The sequence below is a fragment of the Alosa pseudoharengus genome, unplaced genomic scaffold (assembly GCF_046254945.1).
Source record: "Alosa pseudoharengus isolate Yale_2024_CS ecotype anadromous, Long Island Sound unplaced genomic scaffold, YU_APseudo_1.1 YU_APseudo_1.1_scf_19, whole genome shotgun sequence".
Taxonomy (NCBI): Eukaryota; Metazoa; Chordata; class Actinopteri; order Clupeiformes; family Clupeidae; genus Alosa; species Alosa pseudoharengus.
The window spans coordinates 22,259,826-22,283,329 of NW_027468657.1; the positions used below are offsets into that span (position 1 = coordinate 22,259,826).

Below are 23,504 nucleotides of genomic sequence, written 5' to 3' on the forward strand. Positions count from 1 at the left end.
GCACACCTCTCCATTTCGGAGCTGCTGCTTTTTGCTGCTGTGGAAAATATTACACACACAGTAAGTATAGTGTACCTCAGGGCAGTGCTTGATTGAAGAGACAGTAAAACGCCCTCATTCATAAGATGAAGCCAATTCACTCTATCGACTGGTGACTGCAAAGTTACTGTATCCCACCGTCCATACAGCCTGGATACTCAAAAGCTGTGAACTGTGCCGAGGCAACATGGTGGTGGTTAACTGGGAAAGCTGAATGAACGGGCTTTGCGTGAATTTCAGCAACCTTGATGATGCTGCCGGTGGAATGGTTTCCATGTTTGTTAATGTACCAGACACATCCCTCCTAAACCCGACCGATCGCGAGCAGGGATTATAGTCCAGCTCGTCAGGCTAAATGAGCAAATTGCGGGTTACACTAACATTTGCTAACACTCGGGGTGTGAAGACGGTGGCTATGCCCCAGTAGATTTGTGAGCTAGGGAGCATCCGCCAACGTCCCAGACACAAACACTGATGAAAGACGTCCAACCAACCAAACCAACTCTGCTGTACACCATACAGAAGCCTTGCTTGTGTGGCTCTGTCTAATGGGTGGGGTAGGCTATGGCTCGGAACCGAAATGCACTTAGCATTAGAACAGTAGTGAAAGAGAAGAGAAATGGATACTGTGGTTTTGATGGAAATCTTCGGAAAGATTTGAGTGAGTGTGTGAGAGGCAAAGATGGAGCTTGATAAGTCTATGCACGTGTTTGGATGAAACTGAATAAAAAACTATTAGATAAATGTATCTTAAAACAATTTTCCGTGGATACAGAAATGGCTAACTCCCCCAGGCATGTCCTCGGTGACTGTTGATGTTGATGACCTGGCCTGAAAGAGACTCGGCATGAGCACGGGTGCATCAATGGGAACGTGTACACCGCTCAATTAAGCTAACAACCATTGATGATCCTGGAGCCTGATGCTCAGTCAATCAGAGTAAGGGGCCCCTTTTGACTTGAATGGCCATCTGTGTTTCATGCACCAAGGTGGGAGAGAGACTGAGGGCCATTAAAGTGTCACTGCTGGAAAACTCAGACACACACATACACGTGCAAAAATAAACTCACACACACACACACACACACACACACACTTCCGTCCTAGCAGTGGCAGCCGGTGTCGTAATGGCCTGAATGAGTGCGCACACCACATCAAATAGTGCGGCATCCAGCGGCCTGCGCATCCTGCTGCCGCGGCAACGTGCGGTGGGAAATTGATTTCCCCACTTCAGCCCAGCGAGCCGGTTCAAAAGCATTTAGCAAATAAGGTTTTCAATGAATCACCGCCGACTCCTCCTCTTGCCTCCCTGCTCCATTCTGTAAACAACAAAACAGCAACTGCTCTTCACACCTACCCACACACACACACACACACACTCTCGCTCAGGTAGACAAGATAAGAAAAGAAGAAAAGCTCTATTCAACAATAATGAATAAGAACGGAGGAGAATAACCTTTAGAACGAAGGAGCCACTGACAGCACGGGCTATGATCACCGACCGAATACTGTACATCAGCGGTGACAGCGCGGGCTATTAGCATTGACAGCGTGGGCTGTGATCACCGACCAAGTACATTAGCGGTGAGTCCCAATACAACCGCTGCACTCTACCACTTCACCCGCCCCCACCGTTTTGTGTGTTCCTGTGTAGTGGTGGGTGTTCTAATTCTTTTAAAGGTCGAGGGATAGTGTGATCATCCAAACAGGACATTTTCGGACACTTGATCGAAGGGGCACAAACATTTCCCTGAAAGCTTAACAAACAGTAAAAATGGAAGTGAAAGAAGCCCAAACCTTCACAATAATAATGTAAACTAGATGTACCACATAGCAGTACAAAATATGACCGCCGCTCAGTCCTGTACATCCTCTCCGCACACACACATCCACACGCACTGACACACGCGCGCACGCGCACACACACACACACACACACACACACACAGGAACGCACATAAAAGCACACAAAAGTTGTAAGAGTAGGGGATGGATGAGGAGATGGAGACAAATTGACAAGCATGATTTATTTTTTTTAGCGGAGAGGATGTACAGGACTGAGCGGCGGTCATACTTTGTACTGCTATGTGGTACATGGAATGGATTGGAAATCTATTCATTCGAAGCAGGGACAATGCACAAAATAACATTTATCAGGAACATAATCAGGAAAATATGTCTTGGGACCTGTAGTCCCTGTGCAAGAATAAAAACATAAAATAAAATAACAGTAAAAATAATAATAATAATAATAAATGGACTATAAATGATGTGATGGCCATAGTATTTTACAAACAAGTAATCTTAGAATAGAAACATGGACGCCAGCAGCAGCACATTCAACTTAAGCCTGTTTAGTACTATCCAGCTCCACACACATGCAGACACCCCCCCCCCCCCCATACACACACACACACACACACACAACATCTTAAAAATGTGTGCAAACTTGTCTACTTAAAATCCACCTCTTAAGTCAAGCATGAAAAGATATGAGAATCTGTACATAATATGAATTCTGTGGGGAGGGCATTCCACTGTCTTATGGCCACACATGAGAAAGAGGAACTCCCAAATTGGGTTTTACGACGATGCTACACTCCCCCCTTGTGACACGTTGTGTAGTTCGCTCAGTATTTTCAGAGCGGAGTGTTACAAACTTTTTCAAAGGGGGAGCAGTAGCACTGTAAATATTTTTATGTAGTAAAGACACATTTGAGTGTTTCATTAGATTTTCAAAACTCGATTCTCGAAATTAGATTTTCATTAGATTTTAAAAACTATATTTGGCCAGTATATGACAGTGATGATAATGGAGTGTCTTTTTTCTTGGATTTTAAGGCAGTTTTTGTACAAAGATTCTAAAGGTTTTATCACTGTTTTACCTGCCTGAGACCAGGATGGGATGCAGTATAGAAGGTGAGGGATGATCATTGCTTGTACTGTAAGTATGTACTAGATGCCTCAGTGGTAAGAGAGTTTCTTATATATTTAAAATTTGCCAAATTAAATTTCAGTGTATTGCACAACTTTTTAACATGATCTTTGAAAGTAAGATTTGAATCAATAGTTACTCCCAAATATTTAAATTTCTGTTTTATGTTTTGTTGATTTACTGACATTTTGGGATAGGTCTTGGGTTTAGATCCAATGGAAAAAAAAACATAGATACATAGATTTCAACATTCAATGTAAGGCATGAATCCTGTAACCAGTCACTAACCCTACTCATAACACTTGTTAGCTTATTTGCCACATCTGTTGCACTTCTCCCATGGACATACAAAACAGTGTCATCAGCATACATAATAATATATGCTCTTGCAAACGGAAGGCAGGTCATTAATATACAAGCAAAAGAGCAGAGGACCTAGAATTGACCCCTGTGGCACTCCCAGGGTAGAGGCAAGTGATGTAGATAACGTGCCGTTTACTTGCACACATTGAGTTTGGCTACTTAAATAGGACTTTATCCAATTTTGGACATTTGAGGAGATCTCATATTTTGCAAGTTTGTGAATCAGTACATCATGACTTACTGTGTCAAAGGCTTTACGTAGATCAAGGAAGACTGCTCCCACCACTCCTCCTTGATCTAGGCTAGAATTAATTTCCTCCAAAAAGTAGCAGCATGCGGTTTCAGTGGAGTGTTTTTTCCTTAAGCCGAATTGCATAGGGTGTAATAAGGACTTGGGAGTCCAGATGAGCAATTAGTTGTTCTGCTACTACCTTTTCGATAACCTTAGACACAGCTGGGAGAATACTGATGGGTTGGTAGTTTGAGACCACTTGAGTATCCCCAGATTTGTGCACCTGGGTAATAATAGCAGGTTTAAGAACACTGGGAAAAGTATTCTCATTAAAATATTTATTTATGATCATGGCTAGAGGTATCATAATTGATGTTTTGCATTGTTTTAGAAAAGCTGCTTCCCAACCTAATATGTCTTTAGCTTTGCTATTTGTTAAAAGTGAAATTACCTTTTCCACTTTCTCTGAATTAATTGGGGAAAACTTGAACGCGGAGACATCACAGGTTGATGGTTGTGGGAGTTGAGTTTTGGGAAAGCTTAAACTCAGCTCTCGTACTGAATTTATGAAATATTCATTAAAACATTTCCCAACAATCTGCCCATCATCCTGGATATGGCCATCTATCATTAGTTTTAACTGTCTATTTACAGATTTTTCCTTTCCAAGTATCTTATCAATGCTCCTCCAGAGGTTTTTAGAGTTTCCCTTTGCCTCGCTGATAATATTGAGGAAAAAGTTTGCTCTAGCTTTTCTAATTTGTTGTGTGACTTTATTTCTTAAACTTTTAAAAATGAGATGATCAGTATTTAATTTTGATTTTAAAAATGTTTTCAGAGCAGCATCTCTCTTTTTCATTAACTCCCAGAGAGCTGTATTGAACCAGGGTAAATTATGTTTCCTATTTGTTTTCTTGCCCCTTGTTTTGGTGTATTTTAGTAGAATGTCTTTAATGGTAGACATTAAATCAGTGCAGGCAGACTCACAGGGTATACTACCAATAGTCTCATGCCAGTTTACCTGTTTTATTTCATTTTCAATGAGAACCATGTCTTTTTGAGGAATAAAAGGCATAGAGTTTCCTCTTATTGAGCTTTGATCTTTAAAAGGTGTTTTTGACAGTTTTCTAGCAGCCAGAGTAAGATTATGATCTGATAACCCAGTAACGAGATTATAGATCTTTTTAATTCTTTCTGGTTTATTTGTAAAAATTAGGTCTAGCAGTGTTTGGGAAGACTTTGTAATTCTAATGTAACATCTAGTTTACATTATTATTGTGAAGGTTTGGGCTTCTTTCACTTCCGTTTTTACTGTTTGTTAAGCTTTCATTCAAATGTTTGTGCCCCTTCGATCAAGTGTCTGAAAATGCCCTGTTTGGATGATCACACGATCCCTCGACCTTTAAAAGAATTAGAACACCCACCACTACACAGGAACACACAAAACGGTGGGGGCGGGTGAAGTGGTAGAGTGCAGCGGTTGTATTGGGACTCACCGCTAATGCACTTGGTCGGTGATCACAGCCCGCGCTGTCAATGCTAATAGCCCGTGCTGTCACCGCTGATGTATTCGGTCGGTGATCATAGCCCGTGCTGTCAGTGGCTCCTTCGTTCTAAAGGTTATTCTCCTCCGTTCTTATTCATTATTGTTGAATAGAGCTTTTCTTCTTTTCTTATCTTGTCTACCTGAGCGAGAGTGTGTGTGTGTGTGTGTGTGGGTAGGTGTGAAGAGCAGTTGCTGTTTTGTTGTTTACAGAATGGAGCAGGGAGGCAAGAGGAGGAGTCGGCGGTGATTCATTGAAAACCTTATTTGCTAAATGCTTTTGAACCGGCTCGCTGGGCTGAAGTGGGGAAATCAATTTCCCACCGCACGTTGCCGCGGCAGCAGGATGCGCAGGCCGCTGGATGCCGCACTATTTGATGTGGTGTGCGCACTCATTCAGGCCATTACGACACCGGCTGCCACTGCTAGGAGGGAAGTGTGTGTGTGTGTGTGTGTGTGTGTGTGTGTGTGTGTGTGTGTGTGTGTGTGTGTGTGTGTGTGTCGTATATAAGTATTAGGGCTGTCAATCGATTAAAAAAATTAATCTAATTAATTACATACTCTGTGATTAATTAATCTAAATTTATCGCATATATAATTTTTGCTGTGAAGGTATTTTAAATATTTAAATTCAAATGAATCATGGAATAATCAGCATTAGTGACATTAAAGTTCAAAAACTATTTTATTATTATTTTCACTGTTCAAATAATTGCCATAATAATCCATGATATGACCTAATATGCTGAGGAAATAAATTCAAATGTGCTTAGGGAATAAGTTTTTTTTTTCACATACAAGGCATTTCAGGCCACAGATATAACCTAGGGGACACAATGAAAATTAATTAACACTCCCCTCAATGTCAACACTTATTTCTTTGCATTGATGTGCGACTATATAGTTGATGAACTCCGGTGATATGCAAATTCCTTGCTGCAGACATTGCAGAGGACTTTATTTTCAACACTTTATTTTTGACCATCAGGCCATTTTTTAAAAGTAAATGTTCCAATCAATGATCCAGGCAGCATGTTTTCTTCTCTCTCCTTCATTTTACAGTCTAATTTTTACTGACTAGAACGGCTCGGGGTCAAAGGTCATACGGAATCGATTAATCTGCACTAATTTTTTTAATCAGTTATTTTTTCTCAAATTAATTAATCGAAATGAATCAGTTATTTTGACAGCCCTAATAAGTATATATAATCGCTATTTCTATACCACTAACAAGGCTTAAAATAGCACCACACTTCCACGGTAGCATAATGAGGGGCCCTACATGTAAACCAAAGCATTGAGAACTTTGTAAGTGTACAGACAGTTTATTAAAAAGATAGTTTAGAAACAGTACCGTTCACCTATAGCAGCAGGCTATCTACAAGCAGGCACCATCTTGGGAAAACAGGCACGTGACAGTCCGCTCACAATGCTCCAGTCCAACGTCAACATGCAACGTGAGCTGAATTGTCACGTGACTGCTTTCCCAAGATGGCGCCAGCCGCATATTTTGGGTTTCGGGGGGCCCAGCGCGGGGGTGGAGTGGCCATCGGGGACCAAACGAAATGTTTTCGTAAAAGTCTAGTGGGGCTACATGCCAACCAAGTTTCATGTGCCCCGGTTGTTCGGTGTCCCGAGAATCATTGAAAAAAAAAAAGAATAATCCCTATATGACCGCTACGCTAGCGGTGGTCATAATAAATATAAAAACTATTGGAATATTTTAGCTTACTGTAATTACATATTCATGTGTGTCTATATTAATGTACTATATGACATATGTCAAAACTTGTGTGCAAAAGACAATTTGTGATTAACAGAGTAAGGCTAGGCTAGAAGCAAGTGGTTTCTGCACCACTGTGCGCATCTGTATCAGTGCAAGGGAGGAACAGATATAACTCTGAGATGGCTAATGTGTAAACTATTGGAAAGAGAGACACTTTTGCTTCATAACTTTTATTAGTGCAATAGTATTGCACTAGCCTGTGTATTCATTGCTGTGTCTTACATACACTAATTTAATTATGAGTTTGAATTTGATGGAGAGCTGTGTGCTGCTGTAAAGTGGTGTAAAAAGTGTTTTCTTCAGTTTACTCTCAAACAGAGTAAACTCTTGATAACACTGTAAACTCTTATAATAAAAAATAAAACATATGCTTTCTGGCTACTGTCAATAGATTAATCTGTCTTAATCTGAAAATTTAGTAAAAAAATGAGTGTTGTCATGTTGTGTAGTGTTGTGTTGTTGCTGAGTGTAGATATATTAACCCTTACTCCTTGTGACTCTATCCTGAAAGAGCCTTACCCAGTGGAGGCAAAGGAAAGCCTAAAGTCCAGAAAAACTGATGAAGAGCCGCAAATGTGAAACACTGCCTCCAGGTGGCCAAAGGAGAAAATGAATGAATGAATGAATGAATGAATGAATAAATGAATGTCCGTCCGTCCGTCCGTCCGTCTGTCCGTCCGTCCTTGGGCAGATATCTGCTCCCTCCTCACGTGAGAAGCAGGCAGAGGAGATGCGAGAGGGGAGTTAAACACCTCCAGTGGACTCTGAAGGAGAAGAAATCGATAAGGCAGAAAATATCTGGTCCCTAAAAATAGCCTGGGCTATAAATGGAAACGTCTGGCTGGCATCCAGTTGTTGGCACATGCACGTGCCGCTCTGATCAGCCCCCATTAGCACAATTGATTTCTGGTGCTCGCCCGCTTGAATCAAAACCTGATTAGTGCCCATATCGGAGCCAGCAGCTCTACCGGTTTGTCATACATTTTCAAAGCTAAAAGCTCAGTCTCATTTTCAATTGGTCTCTCTCTCTCTCTCTCACGCCTGTCAACTGAGTGTCGCAGAATTTCTGTGGACATTAATTTCCACCAAAAGCAGTTGGCACTTCCCTCGCATTTATCACACACTGCCATGGCCCTCGTCTGAACCCCCGGGAACAATTGGACATTTTATGTCCATTCAGTGGAAAAGATGAACACACAAAGCAAAGGGAAATATGCCACATGCCAACAAAGAGCCAGAGTTATGTTGTCCACCAACCGATGGATGCATTCAAAATCCTTTGGAGTGGGACCCCGTGGCGCAACGGTAGCGCGTCTGACTCCAGATCAGAAGGTTGTGTGTTCAAATCACTGTGGGCGGTAGTGTAGTGGTTAAGGAGCTGGGCTAGCGTACAGTAGCCTGAAAGTTGTCGGTTCAATTCCCGGCTTCCACCGTTGTGCCCTTGAGCAAGGCACTTAACCCCAAGTTGCTCTGGGGATAATGTAATTCCTTGTATTATAGCTGACATACAGTATGTAAGTCACTTTGGTCAAGAAGTGTCTGCTAAATGTAATGTAATGTAATGTAAAAGATAGAGGGCTATGAGATGGACACAAGACTGAGGGAGAGAAAGAGAGAAAGAAAGAAAGAGATAAAGAAAGAAAGGAAGTGTGTCACACTTACATGTGAAGGTGACGAGTGCCACACGGATGCTGAGGTCCACCAGCAGCTCCAGGCGACCGGACACACGCGACACCGCATGAGGGATCAGGATCTCGGCCGGGACGTAGAACTGGAGGGCGTACGTGATGTAGATCCCAAAGCAGTAGAGCAGCTTCACTATCTGGTACATCCTACAAGACAAGCAGACAGGAAGCATCTCAGTGAGTGAGTGACTAGAGTGGAAGAGTGAAGGAGAGAGAGCATTAATATTCCTATATTGGATAACTGATCTCAGGGAAGAAACAGAGACTGAGAGAATAAGTGAGTAGGAAGGGTAAAGAGTCATTAGTAATTGTTTTCAACAACAGTTCTGAATGTACAAAGAAACATTCCCTAACCCACCCCTGCATTTAGTCCTAAACTCTCTGCTATGACTAGTCGGTCTTCTAGTCCCTGATCATGTGACCCTTATCCATCTCTCTGTCACTGATCATGTGACTTTTTTTTCTGTGTCTAGATCACTCATCATGACACTTCATCCTCTCTGTCTCTCTGTATGATCATGAACTTTGCTTGATAATGACATGTTGACATGACATGACATAACTTATTATGATGACCTGTCTGGAACTGAAGCACGAATGGTTAGCATATTTCCAGGTAATAATACAAAACCCAAGCTAAAGTAATGCAAATATAATACTAAAACACAACTTAGAACTAGGCCTACTTATGTACTCGTCCCGATTACGAGTTTGTTTATTTGTTTCCCCGACCAGCGCCATAAAGTGCAAACACACCAGCACAAGACGGCTCTAGATAGGGCTGAGCTCCGCTCTGTTATGGTTAAATGGCGGATCATTCACGAGAGGATTTTGAGATGCACAGATTCCCAAATGAACGCATATCCACAGATTTTGTTAGAGTGGTGAAATACATTCACACCGCTGACATTATATTGAGGAAAAAGTATAGCCAACCAGCTCAAGTAGCTCAGTGTAGCCAGACGGACCTTACGTACTGTAGGCCTAAATTAGGACTAAAAAATATCGGCGCAAATTATCGGCCAGAATTCTATTATCGGACCGATAATAATATTTTAATTTTTTCACTTATCGGCTAATAATATATCGGCCGCCGATATATCGTGCATCCCTCACACACACACACACACACACACACACACACACACACACACACTAATGCACCTAAGCTCAGCTTCACACACACACACACACACACACACACACACACATAAACAAACCACAGATACACACAAAGACACACACATCCTTACATGTGCACACACATACACACATGCAAGAAAACACACACACATACACACACATGCAAAACAACCACACACACACATACATACACCCAAACTCAGGTTCATGTGTGCTGACAGGGTTCGACCCGCAGAGGTGTTTGGGTCTGACCCAGCTGGCACAGGACCCTGCTGGTCAGCTCTTTTCCTGCTGAGGCCCAACGACTGGCACTAACTACCTCACACCCAATTTACAAGCCAGAGAGAGAGATAGAGAGGGAGAGAGAGAGAGAGAGAGAGAGAGAGAGAGAGAGAGATAGAGAGAGAGGGAGGGAGGGAGGGAGAGGGAGAGGAATACAAGAAGGGAAGGAAGGATGAGAGTCTGGCACAAGAAGAAAGATCATATGCAAGCAGGCAAGAAAGAACTAAGAAAATACAGAAAGAAAGACAAGAAGAAGGAAGGGAAGAAAGAAAGAAAGAAAGAAAGAAAGAAAGAAAGAAAAAAAGAAAGAGAGAAAAAAAAAAAGAAAGAGAGGGTAAAGTAGGAGCACACGCAGCATGGCTGTGTTGTGCAGGGCTCAGCGGGGCAGAGTTTACTTCTGTAAATTGAGTTCTCCCTTGATCAAACACTCAGAGACACCCCCCCACCCCTGACAGCGGCAAAATTAATTTGACTGATGGCGCTGTGCCACTCCTCTTTCCAGCCGTATTAGAATGCGTCGCCGAGCCCATCGGCCAAGATTGAGTGGCGACGCGCCCGCTCGCGTCGGAACCCCGAGCGAAAGAACGAAGCCAATTCAAAGACAGGCAAACGAACGGGCTATCTAGCAAGCATGCAAGCAATCGTGCGATTGAACCAAGAGCGGCCTTCAAGAAGTGGACAAAATTATTATGTGTTCACTGGCCGCTTCGACACGTGGCAAACTGCGGTCAAGAGGAAGTGAGTTCCTCAAGGAAATCCATTCCCATTTTTATTTGCTGGGGGATGCGCAGGGGAGAGGGGAGAAGGACGGAACACTGATGGCCTTCAGTATTGTCTATGAATTTGTGCGTAGTGCCGGTGTCGTTCAAGTGAAACAGCACTCAGAGAACAGTCACTCAAAAATGCAACCCACAAAATCTCAGTGCAGTGCTCACTGTGTTTCTGTTAACCTGAGAGGGGAAGGAACACCTTACTGGGTGACCGATTGACTAGTGTCACTTCAAGATGGCGTACCGCTCTACTGTATCTATGCAAAACATGAGAGCACCAGACAAACAGATACTCTGTCTGCTGAACTACTGAAGCTTGGGGAGGTGTGGGCTTGGTTAGTACTTGGATGGGAGACCTCCTTGGACAGCCAAGTTGCTGGTGGGTGGCTATACTGTAAGGTGGCACTCTTCCCTCTGGTCATGAAATACAGTCCTTCGGACGAGACCTTAAACCAACGTCCTCATTGTGGTCATTTAAGTGTGCCAGACAAACGGATACTCTGTCTGCTGAATTACTGAAGCTGGGATCTTAAATGACCACAATGAGTTAGGACGTTGGTTTAACGTCTCATTTGAAGGGCGGTATCGCCTACAGCACATTGTCCCCGTCACTGCACTGGGGCAGCGCAAACAATTTCTTAGGCCAGAAGGAAGAGTGCCACCTTCTAGCCACCCAGCAACACCATTTAAGAGTAATGGGTTTCCTGGTGTGTCCTGGCTGAATTCTCCACCCCCTAATCATCCCCCAGTGTAATGGGCTCATTCATTCATTCCCTCACTCTCCATATCAAGCTGGTGTGTGGTGAGCGTCTGGCACATAATGGGTGCTTCACATTGGTGGTACTTAGTGAGGTTCTCTCTCCACTGTAAAGTGCTTTGGATGATAAAAAAACCTATCTAAATGCAAATTGTTGTTTTTGCACGTGAGAAACATATGATTTGATGGAGTCAGCAATAGTGACACCTTATGAATCATGGTGTGTCTGTGTCTGTATGCCCCCATCCTCTCACTTTTGACCTCTGACCCTTTGCCCATGGTGCCTGGGGTACTTACCAGCAGTTGGGCAGATTGAGGGTAATGCTCCCACCGATGTTCTCCCCGAAGCACAAGTAGCCCACGGTGCCGAGACTGATGTAAAGGAACGTGACTATGGCCATGCCCATGTACAGAACCATGGTGAAGTTCTGTGGCTTCTGCATCTTATTTTCCAGTGGTAGAACCTGCAAGGAACACATCTGATTAACTCACAACCACTGAAAATTGAACTGAAAAAAAAAAAAAAAAACTGAAACATACAATGAAGTAATATAATGAAAACAAGTTCCGTACCACTCCAATCCCCTCAAAGGCAAAAATAGCTGTCCCAAAGAAGAGAGGGTAGTCCTTTGCACGTCCCACCAACGGCAGGTCAATGGGGAGTGAAATATTCTGGAGCAGACAAAGGGCCAGAGCTAAGAGAGTGTGCATTGGTTTGCAGATCACACAGTTATGAGTCACACTACAAAGCAGTAAAGAGATGCACATTTTCCTCAAAGCAAAGTGTTAGCTCAAGAGCACCAAGAGCATCTCACGCATGTTAAACAACAATGCAGACCACTTCCCTCCACACACACACACACTCTAAAAGCTCAAACACTACAATGTAAATTATCTATGCATGATGATTTTGTTTAAGTTTTTCAAGCATTTTATGGCATTATAGAGAAGCCAGGACATGTAAACAAACACAGAAAAAAAAGATAGAAAAAAACACCAAACGCGGTTTATTTGCCATGCCTTCAGACGGGCTTAATCAGAGACCCATCCTTAAACAGTGACAATACAGGCTCAAAGTAAATGAGTTTAACCTTAAAAGTTATTTTACTTGTCATGATGTCTAACTATGAAAAGCATCACTACTTAGTGGTGTAAGTCTTTGCAGAAATAAGGAACAAAAGAAGTCAACTGTCAGCCGCTAACTTATCAGCAACGTAGTTTGGGAAAATAACTTCCTCAAGCTGTCATTTGACAGCATTTGGCTGCTGATAGCCCACTTTCCTCCTGAAGCTCTCCCAGAAGAGATTTGTTTATGTTTGAACGGCCAGCCAGCAGGGACATCCACAACAACTGTCTGGCATCGTCCCTTCCATTTTGAGTCACACAGTGATCTGCACTAGATCACTAGTGAAGGCCAAATAAGGCTTCCTGAACCACTGAGGCTTTCCAGCCCATTGGTTTGCCAAAAGGTTCATTTACCTGAAGCCTCATGAAACAGTGCGCTCACTAGTGACACCTGCTGTGCAAAGCAATGTATAGCACACAAATCAAGTAATCTTAAGCATCCAAATGCTCATGCCGTCGGCACCAGGGATGTAGTGGAGGCTAAACGCAAGTAAACACAGTTTATCCACCTCTGAGAGTTTATTGACCTTTCAAAAGAGTTTATTCACCAAATGCAACTTCAAAAAATCACACTGTATTATCCACATTCACAATATTTACACTTATCAACACTCTAGGAACCATTTAATACCATTGGTATTGTTATAAACATTGGACAATAACCTTTTACCATCATCAAACATGTTCTTAACGCCTTTTTAAAAAATCCGATACTGCATGGCGCCGTCCACCTCACCGAGATCACAGAATTCATAGTTTACCGACCTCTTATTTTACCACTACACCCCTGGTCGGCACACCCTTTTTCTATTGCCTGTGTACACAATAAAGCATCTTACTCTGCTTGTGTTAACCCATGCACACACAACATTCAACTATTCATTAGTTCATTGGGTTAGTGATGGCAGTAAACACCTCAAATGAGTGTAAATCAATTTCAAATGTTGTTTGTCCATTTTGTCATGTATTACATTCAAAATTATTAGGGAAGTACAGTTTAAATGAATTTGTGCGTAGTGCCGGTGTCGTTCATTTATTTTACATATTTTACAACATAAATAAATGCATTCATAGTCTAGTGAAGTTAGATATGAACATAAGTCGCTTAGAAATCATGTTAAGCCTACAGTAGATGCACACTAAAAGTGAAATGCGCAATTTGATGCAGGCAAAAAGTATCGACTGTTATTAACGAAGGTATTATAGCAATATTATAAATGTGACGACGGAATAGCCTAGAACTTGTGTAGGCCTAGCGTTTAGTAGCCTATGCACTTGTGGTGATAGCCAATAACTAATGTGAATCACGGACTATACAACCAAAGAAAGTAAAGGAGATTATTTGCACCTGCATTTGCCAAATAAAGGACTGGACTGCACCCTTCACAAACTGTAAAAATTAAGTTTATTAGTTTTACAGTTGACTACAGTTGACAGTTCACTATCAGTCCACACAAACGATTCTGGATTCCTTGCACTAGCCATTTTCGTCATAGCCTATTCTGTCTGTTTGCATTCAGCGCGCAAGCTTTATGTGCCTCTTCCTCTCCGTTTTTGGAGAATTTCTGTAACAGAAACAGTGCCACCTATAGGGGTGAAATATGAAGTAACGTGTTGAGTCGTATTGAGATGGATCCGTTTGGACGCAAATATTCTAGAAACGATGGCAGGGAATACATGGAAAAAAAAGATTATTTTGGTACGTGTGGACGTGGTCTGAGAGAGGGGTGGGAGGATGGAAATGGAGAGAGAGGAGAGAAATTGTAGTTCAACAGTAGTTCATGGCTGTTTTGTGAGACACTGGCCTTAGGTCAAAGCTAATGCTAGATGATAGATAGATAAATAGATAGATAGATACTTTATTGATCCCCAAGGGGAAATCACAAGAATGTGAGAGTAATGAGCAGGGTTGGGTAGTAACGGATTACATGTAATCTGGATTACGTAATCAGATTACAAAAATCAAGTAACTTTAATCAGCCCAGATTACAATAAAAAAATTGTGTAATCAGATTACAGTTACATTGTTGGGGATTACCTGATTACATTTTATCATGGAAGCAATGCAACTTTTTGATGATAGCCTAGTTATCTTTTAATTCGACAAGCTTCGGGCTTGCCGGTTCGATCCCCGACCAGTAGAAAAAATGTGGGCGGGGGAAGTGGTTGAGCACTCCCATGCCCACATCCACGGCTGAAGTGCCCTTAAGTAAGGCACCTAACCCCTCATTGATCCCCGAGCGCCGTTGTAGCAGACAGCTCACTGCTCCGGGTTGGTGTGTGCTTCACCTCACTGTGTGCTCATTGTGTGCTTAACCTCACTGTGTGTTCACTGTACTTCACTAATTCGCGGATTGGGACACCAAATTTCCCTCACGGGATCAAAAGAGTATCTATACTTACTAACTTATTTACTAATGGGGCAGGTCTGTCGGCACACTGCCTGATCTTTTCCTCCTAATCTTAATGTAGCCTCTTGATTTAGTGTTACCGTTTACTTTGAGAAAGTCACCAGGTGCCCCTGGTTGAAAAACATCCCAAGGGAATAATTTTCTCACCCCCACAATTGAAATGGACATGGTGGCATTCAATCTCAGGCCATGTCCTGGGTCAAAAAAATCCAGCTAAAGCTAAATTCATTGTCCAGGTGTGCCCTTATAAAGGTTAAGCTGAGTTGTGCATGTTTGGAGAATAGTGATCCATGATCACATCCATGATGACTAAGTGATCGATTTTGGGATGGGGGAAATTTCAACCACCAAAATACCACCCCCAAAGTGGAGAATAGCTATAGAAATGTATTAGTTTTGGGTGTTTTTCAGACAATGGGACCTGGTGACCTCAAAGTAAATGGTAACACTAAAACAAGGGGCTACATTAAGATTTTTGGAAGAAAATATCAGTTAATTCACACAGGAATGCTTTACTCAGAGCAAAGAGATTTCTTAGATGTAATGAAATAATAAACAGAAAAATAGAATGAGAATTCTTTCATCAATTCAGTGTTGGTGTCTTTTACTTAAGGGACATATTTATTGAAGTAATCTAAAAGTAATCCTAAAGTAATCAGATTACGTTACATGTTTTTTGTAATCCTGATTACGTTACTGATTACAAAAATTTCCATGTAATTTGTAGTCAGTAATGGATTACATTTCAAAGTAATCTGACCCAACCCTGGTAATGAGTGCAATGCCTATATTGAGAGAGAGAGAGAAACAGAGGGATAGAAGGGGAAAGAGAGAGAGTGTATAAGAAAAAGAGGAAGAAAGGGTTGAAAGGATGCTTGTGCCAGCAAAGATTGCAGATGGTTAGCAAAGATTTAACCTCACAATAGGGGCAGGAATAGCTAGGTAGTTCATAACAGAGATAACACATCTGGCCTTGTACATTCACTTCCGCAAGGCCGCAGACATGAAACCCGTTTTCTTTTTTTTACTGGGACATACGAGGGCTTGTTGTTGTGTGAATGAAGCTTGAGTTTATGTGCTCTTGCAAGTGTCAGTTATATGCTTGTGGGAGTGAGTGAGACAGCATAGTGTGTGTGTGTGTGTGTGTGTGTGCGCGCGTGCGTGCGTGCGTGCGTGCGTGCGTGCGTGCGTGTTCCATACCGTGATGGAGTGATAGTAGATGAGCACCAGGCTGGCAGCCATGACCAGGTTGGCCAGCGAAGAGAAGGGTGCTAAGAAATTGAGGTTGCGTGTGAACACCAGCAGGATGATGAAGGGCAGGAAGCAGAGCATGTAGAGGCGAGAGTCCATGCTCGCCACGATCACTGCCGTCTCGTTAGTGTGGCAGTTCCACGTCGTCCCATTTGCTACCTCCACCACCTAAGCACACAGTAGCAGCATAACCACACAGTCGAGAATATGAACACATAAAACATTATTAAATAATCATCCCCACCACAGAGGTCCAGTTGCTCACGCTGACTTGGGTTCCATACCAATCCATGGACATCACCTGATCCCACCCCATCTCTCTTTCCCAAATTAAAGGGGCAAGGGGCAAATTCATAAGACGACAACCGCAATGTCACAGAACAAAGTCTTTGCTGTTTGTTCAAAATAATGAGAAATTGCTTTTATGATGTGTAGTGACTAGATTATGTGGAGGTTGAACTACTAGTTTTGAAAATTTCAATTCTGATCTGTAAAATGCACCAAAGTGACTAACAAAAACCGTAAGACAATCCAACTGTACTTATACTTAAGGGAAAGTGGGTGGTATTGACTTGTCAAGTTGATTGGTTGTACTTGGCACAAGAAATTGTGGGGCTTCGCCATCACTTTTCCCTTCAAAGGATGCTTCAATGTACCCTAATCTAACAGATATTTCAAAGAAAGCATTTAAGCACATTTCCTAACCATGTAGAGAATCCAAACAGCTCTGATCACTAAATACTTCCAGATCATTTCATTCTGATAGGAACCTTCCTCAGCAAAAAAGACCTTCCAACACTGCCCTCTAGTGACGAAACACATACCCAACAACTCTTTGAATTGTGTGTACCTACAGTATGTCTGACTGTAATTGAAGCATGTCTAAATATTATGAAGACTTCTGTTTGTCAAATAATGCATGAACATCTTTAACTCCTTTACTAGAGTGAAGGATCTGGCTGTTGTGGAGTCACCCCTCACCTGTTTGACATTGTCACTGAGAAACACAAAGTAGACACAGCAGAATCCCAACTGAGTTATGATCAGGAACACATTCACTAGATGCCTGACAAAAAAACACACAAACAAACAAACATAATTATTCAAAGTAAAATTTTAAGGAGCATTACATTACATTACATTTGGTTGACGCATTTTTAGCCAAAGTGACTGACAACATGATAAACAGTTTAAGCTTTTTAAAGCAATTCTCTCAACAATTCTAGGACAATTTAAAAAACAAGCACATAGGACTGATTTGTTAAAGGACCCAAGGTTGTAGCTCAGTTACAGGGCAAACGACAGAAGTAATGATGCCATTTATGTAATTTAGTTCTGCCTCGAGGACACAACAATTCTGAACATAAACAGAACCTTTTAACATTATGCATGAATAGTGTTGTTTACTTCAGAGACAACCGTGAAACCTTTAATGGCCTCGTCACTTGGCTTTTACCTTCCCCAAACGGAGTGCCTCCTCAGCCAAGAGACGTTCTCCATGCCATACTCCACTGCATCCCCGTAAGTAAGAAAAGGCTTGCCCAGCCTAACACATGAAGGAAAGAGGCAAAACATTACTGGAATAAAACTGCTTGCTGCTGGTAAGTTGGATAGGTAACTGCAATTGTTATAGATATGTAATTACACTTGATTAGACATGCATGGTGCTTTTCAGTGAGACATACATGTGTTATTGAACTTCCCATTTATTTTGTATCACACACACTCAATGAGTATGATGCATCGATCGCATAATGAGAATGCATTTTACAGAACTGAGCAACATGAGAACTTGTAGGTTTGCAGACATTCTTGCTCCATTACCACACATTAGAATATCCATTAAAATAATCCAGTGAAAACCATCTCATGAAACCCATGTGATCAAGGACACAGATTGCCAAAGATGCTTTACAGTAGCCATGATTCCTTGAGTTTTAAATAAGCTATTTTCATTATGGTAGCATTCAGTTGGTGATGTCTGCTTTGTTCCCCATTTAATAACATTTTGATGGTTAGCTTCTTATTCATTGCTTCAAATGTACTTAGTAGTATTACTAAGTAGTCCACCTCCTATTCTCATACAGCAGGACCTTTTGTACTGCACTTGTTTTGACTCGCTGAGTGCTGACCTATATTTCTCCCCACATTGGTCTGTGGGCACCTGTCTTTCCTGTGTTCGTTTCGTTCTATACAATTGACTGATTGACTGACTGATCTGGACTCCTTGTTTCCTGTATTGCTGTTTTTGATTTGCAAGCTACACTTCTTGCCCATTGATATCGCTCCCTGACTCTTGCTAAAGACTCATTAAAGTACATTGTTTATGTACCCTCTGAGCCTACTGTCTGCGTTTGGGTCCAAATGCACACGCCTTGCCACACTAGCTTTACTAATACACAACTCTACAACTGTGACTCTAAGACAAAGACAACATTATGGCCTTCTAAAACCTGACCACTGAAACTGCACTGATACTTTGTTTGCCATTTTCCCGACAAGTTAGAGTGGTTGCTTATGCATATCCACCACACCAACAAACACTGGCCATCTATATATTGACAACACCATCCCCCATAGCTTTTCCCAGAAGCATGTAGTTAAATATGTCTAGCTCTGCAATTCCTTCCTCCTCCCAAAACATGCTTATCTATCTCATGGCTAGCCAGAGGGTTATATTGAGGGCAAAGGTGTGTGGATATAGAAAAGCATCCTTTGCAGACGTGTAGACGTGTGTATCAGGAATCACTCTGATAAGACATTATTGGCAGTTTGCTTCATGGAAAAGTACTGTTTGATTGGGGTGTCTGGTCTCAGGTTCTCTCTCTTCCACCCCCCTCTGTCAATCCCTCTCTCCTCCCTTTAGTTTTTTGGGTATCACTCCACTTCCAGTCATTCAAGGTAAGTTCAACTATTAAACAGCTGATGGCCCACAGTAGCCTCGTTTATACAGAAATATAAACGATTTTACTCATTTTACTTTGATGTATTTATTAGGTTGGTCCAACATACAGTACCTCAGAATTATTGGCACCTCTGCTAAAGTTGATGCCAGTAGAAAAATGAGGAAATATCCAACTTATAGCCTAAGGACAAGGGAGAGACAGCATGACTTCACCTAAAGATCGATCCATCAGCTGCTCTAACTAGACAGGGAAATAGTTAGGGTTTAAGTATCCTTCCAGGCTGACGGGAGATGGTGTTGGTCATCCCATCTCACGTGGACTACACTGAATCAGACCCTGATTAGTGGCAACCTGGCAATCCGGAGCAGATAGCTACTGACGCAGCCATGCAGAACAGTGAAACACTGCAAAGTCATAATATTCCTGCTTATCTCTAAATACAGTCACACACAGATATACACAGGGACAGTACAGATATCATAGTCATTACATAGAATCATACTTTTAGTATCAAAGTGACTCACTAATGAGAAATGCAGAACATTAAACCACATATTGGAATATTGGACATAATGCAGAACATTAAACCATATATTGGAATATTGGACATAATGTTCTATTCCACTTTCTCTCAGATTAACTTATATTAGATTAGATTAAACTTTATTGTCATTGTGCAGAGTACAACAGAGACAATGAAATGCAGTTTGTGTGTAACCAGAAGAAAAGATATAGTGCAGTGTAGACAGTAGTATACAGTTATTTTCAGAAGGTGGTTTACAGTAGTATACGTATGTGCAGTGTATTAGCAGTAACCTTATAAGAGCAGAATAAATATGGCTGTAATATGAACAATATGTATGAACATCATGTACAGATATGTGCAATGTAGTGGCAGCATCCCCTAAGGCCTAGGCTACCTCGCAAACTGCTTTTGCCACCTTAGTTCCCAGGTGGTCCCGAGTTAGTGGATGCCTAATTATGCTGGGTGCAAAATCATCGGATGCTCCTCTCAGAGTAACCTCTTTGTGAACAAAAGTTATTTAAAGTGTTTTCTGCATAAGACATGTCCTTTTTAACCATCTCTTCTATATCCCTCGCAACACTTCCCAAGGCCACCATATCTAACAGGTATTTTTAAGAAGTTAGCCTAAGACTATGATGCGAGCTTCTAGGGCCTCCTCAGATTAGCGAATAGGCTTCATTGAATAATGATCGTCGAAATTTAAGACTAATTTCGGTATTTGTATTTTGATGTTTTGAAACCGATTATGAAAACGGAAAACGACTTGATTCTCGTTTTTCGATTTTGGATTTTAAAACGGAAATCAAATAATCCTTCCACTGACCGATGTCCCTGCCCTTGTAGGAACTGGCAGTGTGTTCCACCAACGAGGAACAACAGATGAGAAAAGTTTGGATTGGCCTGAGCGTACCGGTGGTAGAGCTAGACGTCGTTCGTCTGAGGAGCGCAGCGGTCTGGAGGTAGCATATGTCTGTATGAGGGCATTCAAGTAGGTGGGAGCAGAACCGGAGACTACTTTGTAGGCAAGTGTTAGAGCATTGAATTTGATGCGGGCCGCCATAGGTAGCCAGTGTAGCTGGATGAGCAGCGGGGTAACATGTGCCCTTTTGGGTTGGTTGTAGACCAGGCGCGCCGCCGCGTTCTGGATCATCTGAAGGGGTTTCACTGCGCAGGCTGGGAGACTTGTCAGGAGGGCGTTGCAGTAGTCAAGTCGTGAGATGACTATTGCCTGAACCAGAAGTTGGGTAGCATCTTGAGTCAAGTAAGTCCTGATTTTCCGTATGTTGTAGAGTGCGAAACGGCATGACCGGGCGACTGAGGCAACATGATCTGAGAAGTTTAGTTGGCCGTCTTAGCAGCAGTGATGCTGGCTGAGAAGGAGGTCAGGAGTGTGTGGTAGTTTTTGAGGTCATCAGTTAGTTTGGATTTGTGCCATTTCCTCTCCGCGGCTTTGAGTTTGGTGCGCTGCGATCGGAGGGTATCATTTAGCCATGGATGAGAGTGTTTGGATCGAGCTGGCCTTGTGGTAAGAGGGCACAGCTCGTCTAGACACGAGCTCAGTGTGGAGCAGAGCGAGTCTGTGGCCTCATTAACCTCCAGAGAGGAGAAGGTGTTGAGTGGAGGTAGACCGGAGGCAACCACAGAGGAAAAGTGCGTTGGAGACAGGTTCCGGATGTTGCGGCGGAACGTGACCATCGGCTGAGGAGCCGGAGGCTGTTCTGTCAGGCTGACGTTGAACTGGATGAAGAAGTGGTCAGAAAGATGGAGAGGCGTCACCATGAGGGTGTCTGTGCTGCAGTTCCGAGTGAGGATCAAGTCAAGCTCTTTGCCAGCTTTGTGAGTAGGTGGGCTTTGAACCAGTTTGAGGTCAAAGGAGTGGATCAGGGCCAAAAAGTCCGCTGATCCTGGGGCATCTAAGTGGATGTTCATATCGCCGAGAACGAGAAGCGGACAGTCATACTCAGGGATGGAGGACAGCAGAGTGTCAAGTTCATCAATAAAGTCGCCTAGTTGGCCTGGAGGGCGGTAGATGACCAGCACGTAGAGTTTTGCTGGGGCGATCACTGTGATGGCATGGAATTCGAATAAGACATATTTGTTTAAATGGCAGTAGTCTTGTTGGAGATCAGCAGGCCCGTCCCACCTCCTCGTCCAGATGGGCAAGGGGTGTGGGATAGTGTAAGGTTAGTGGAGAGTGCAGCCGGGGTGGCGGTGTTCTCTGGTTTCATCCAAGTCTCAGTGGGAGCAAGGAGTTCCAACGAAAGGTGGTTGGCATAGCCAGCTATGAAGTCTGTTTTGTTGACTGCGGATTGACAGTTCCACAAGCCCATGGAGAAGGAGGTGATAACAGATATGGTGGAATGGCACATTTTTTGCCTTTGTCGGCGCCTGTGCTTGGAAATTAGCTTATTCACCATCTCCCTCAGAGTTAGATAAGATAATACATACCTTTCTCATCTCTGTGCGTGCAGTAACTCTAAAGCACTCACCGTTAGCATAGCTTAGCATAGCTCATTGAGGTGAGCAGTTCCATTGAGTTGGGCTTGGGCATCTCCCAAAAGTGACAAAGGAACTGAAACATTGTTCTATTTACATTTCGCACATGTAACAGTGCTTTTTCTGAATGAGAACAGAGTTCATCGCCTATCTGTAGCCTATATGTTGTAACTATACAAGTCACAACATGTAAATGGGACAAAGCACGCAGAGAAGAGAAGGGTATGGCTTCTTATCTAACTCTGGGGGAGATGGTGAATAAGATCATTTCCCAAAATGTTGGCCAGTTCCTTTAACTAAAACCTTTTTAAACTAGATGTACCGCAGAGCGGTACAAAATATGACCGCCGCCCAGTCCAGCACATTTTTTCCACAAAAATAAGTCACGCTGAAAGGCATATATGATTCTAACTGTCTCACTGAATTGCATTATGCACACTCAATTCTCACTGGTATCTGCTAGACAACAAGTAACAAAACATGATTAGTTCATAGATTTCACATGTAAAATAAATTTTATAAAACCCCATCCCCATCTTGCCTGTTCATAATTCTGAGAAATTCTTGTGTGCATGTGTGCGTGTACATGTTTATGTTTATGTGTGGGTGGGTGGGTGTGTGTGTGTGTGTGTGTGTGCATGCATGTGCTTGTGTGTGCCTGTGTATGTGCCTGTGTGTGTGCATGTGGATGCATGCGTACATATGTCTACTGTGTGAGTATGTGTCATACGTATGATTACTGTGAATGTATGTGTGTGCGTGTGTATCTGTTTATGCACATGTGTGCATATGGAATGGGTTAACATGACCCCTGGAGGCAAACATACGCAAAAAATTTGTCATCCTAGGCCCTACGGTTCTCAAGATATTCACAGAAAACTCTGTTGGTGTACGGTCACTAAATGTACACATAAATTAATTTATTGTATGGCCCCCCATGAATGAAAGTGCAAGTGAAAATGGTATGCATTCGGAGGGTGTCATAATGATCCTACACTTTCAATTTCGTGCAGTTTTGACCATGTCAGCCAGAGATACTGTGATTAAAACACCTACTTTTTTGCAAGAGTGAAAGATCAAAAATCACCGCACACTGATCACTGTTAACTTAATATTTATTTTAGAACGAACAATGCGTTTCGCCTAGCACTTCATCAGGTTCGCTCTGTACCATCCCCCCTTCCTTTCCACAGGTGAATAAATCAGGTAATGTCACATGACCTTGTTTGGAGATCAATTTCATAATTTCATAAT

At 42.4% G+C, this 23,504-nt stretch overlaps 1 protein-coding gene across 3 annotated transcripts in view; it reads right to left on the bottom strand.

Moving 5' to 3' along the window:
• Positions 1 to 23,504, bottom strand: part of slc36a1 (solute carrier family 36 member 1) — a 65,308-nt gene that overhangs the window by 27,064 nt on the left and 14,740 nt on the right. For all 3 annotated transcript variants that reach the window (XM_076292019.1, XM_076292017.1, XM_076292018.1), the window contains exons 6-11: positions 17,779 to 17,868; positions 17,304 to 17,388; positions 16,272 to 16,490; positions 12,109 to 12,207; positions 11,833 to 11,999; positions 8,561 to 8,730 (exon numbers count right to left, since the gene is read on the bottom strand). In XM_076292019.1, coding sequence (XP_076148134.1) covers positions 8,561 to 8,730; positions 11,833 to 11,999; positions 12,109 to 12,207; positions 16,272 to 16,490; positions 17,304 to 17,388; positions 17,779 to 17,868 — 830 coding nt within the window. The remainder of the gene's footprint in view (positions 1 to 8,560; positions 8,731 to 11,832; positions 12,000 to 12,108; positions 12,208 to 16,271; positions 16,491 to 17,303; positions 17,389 to 17,778; positions 17,869 to 23,504) is intronic.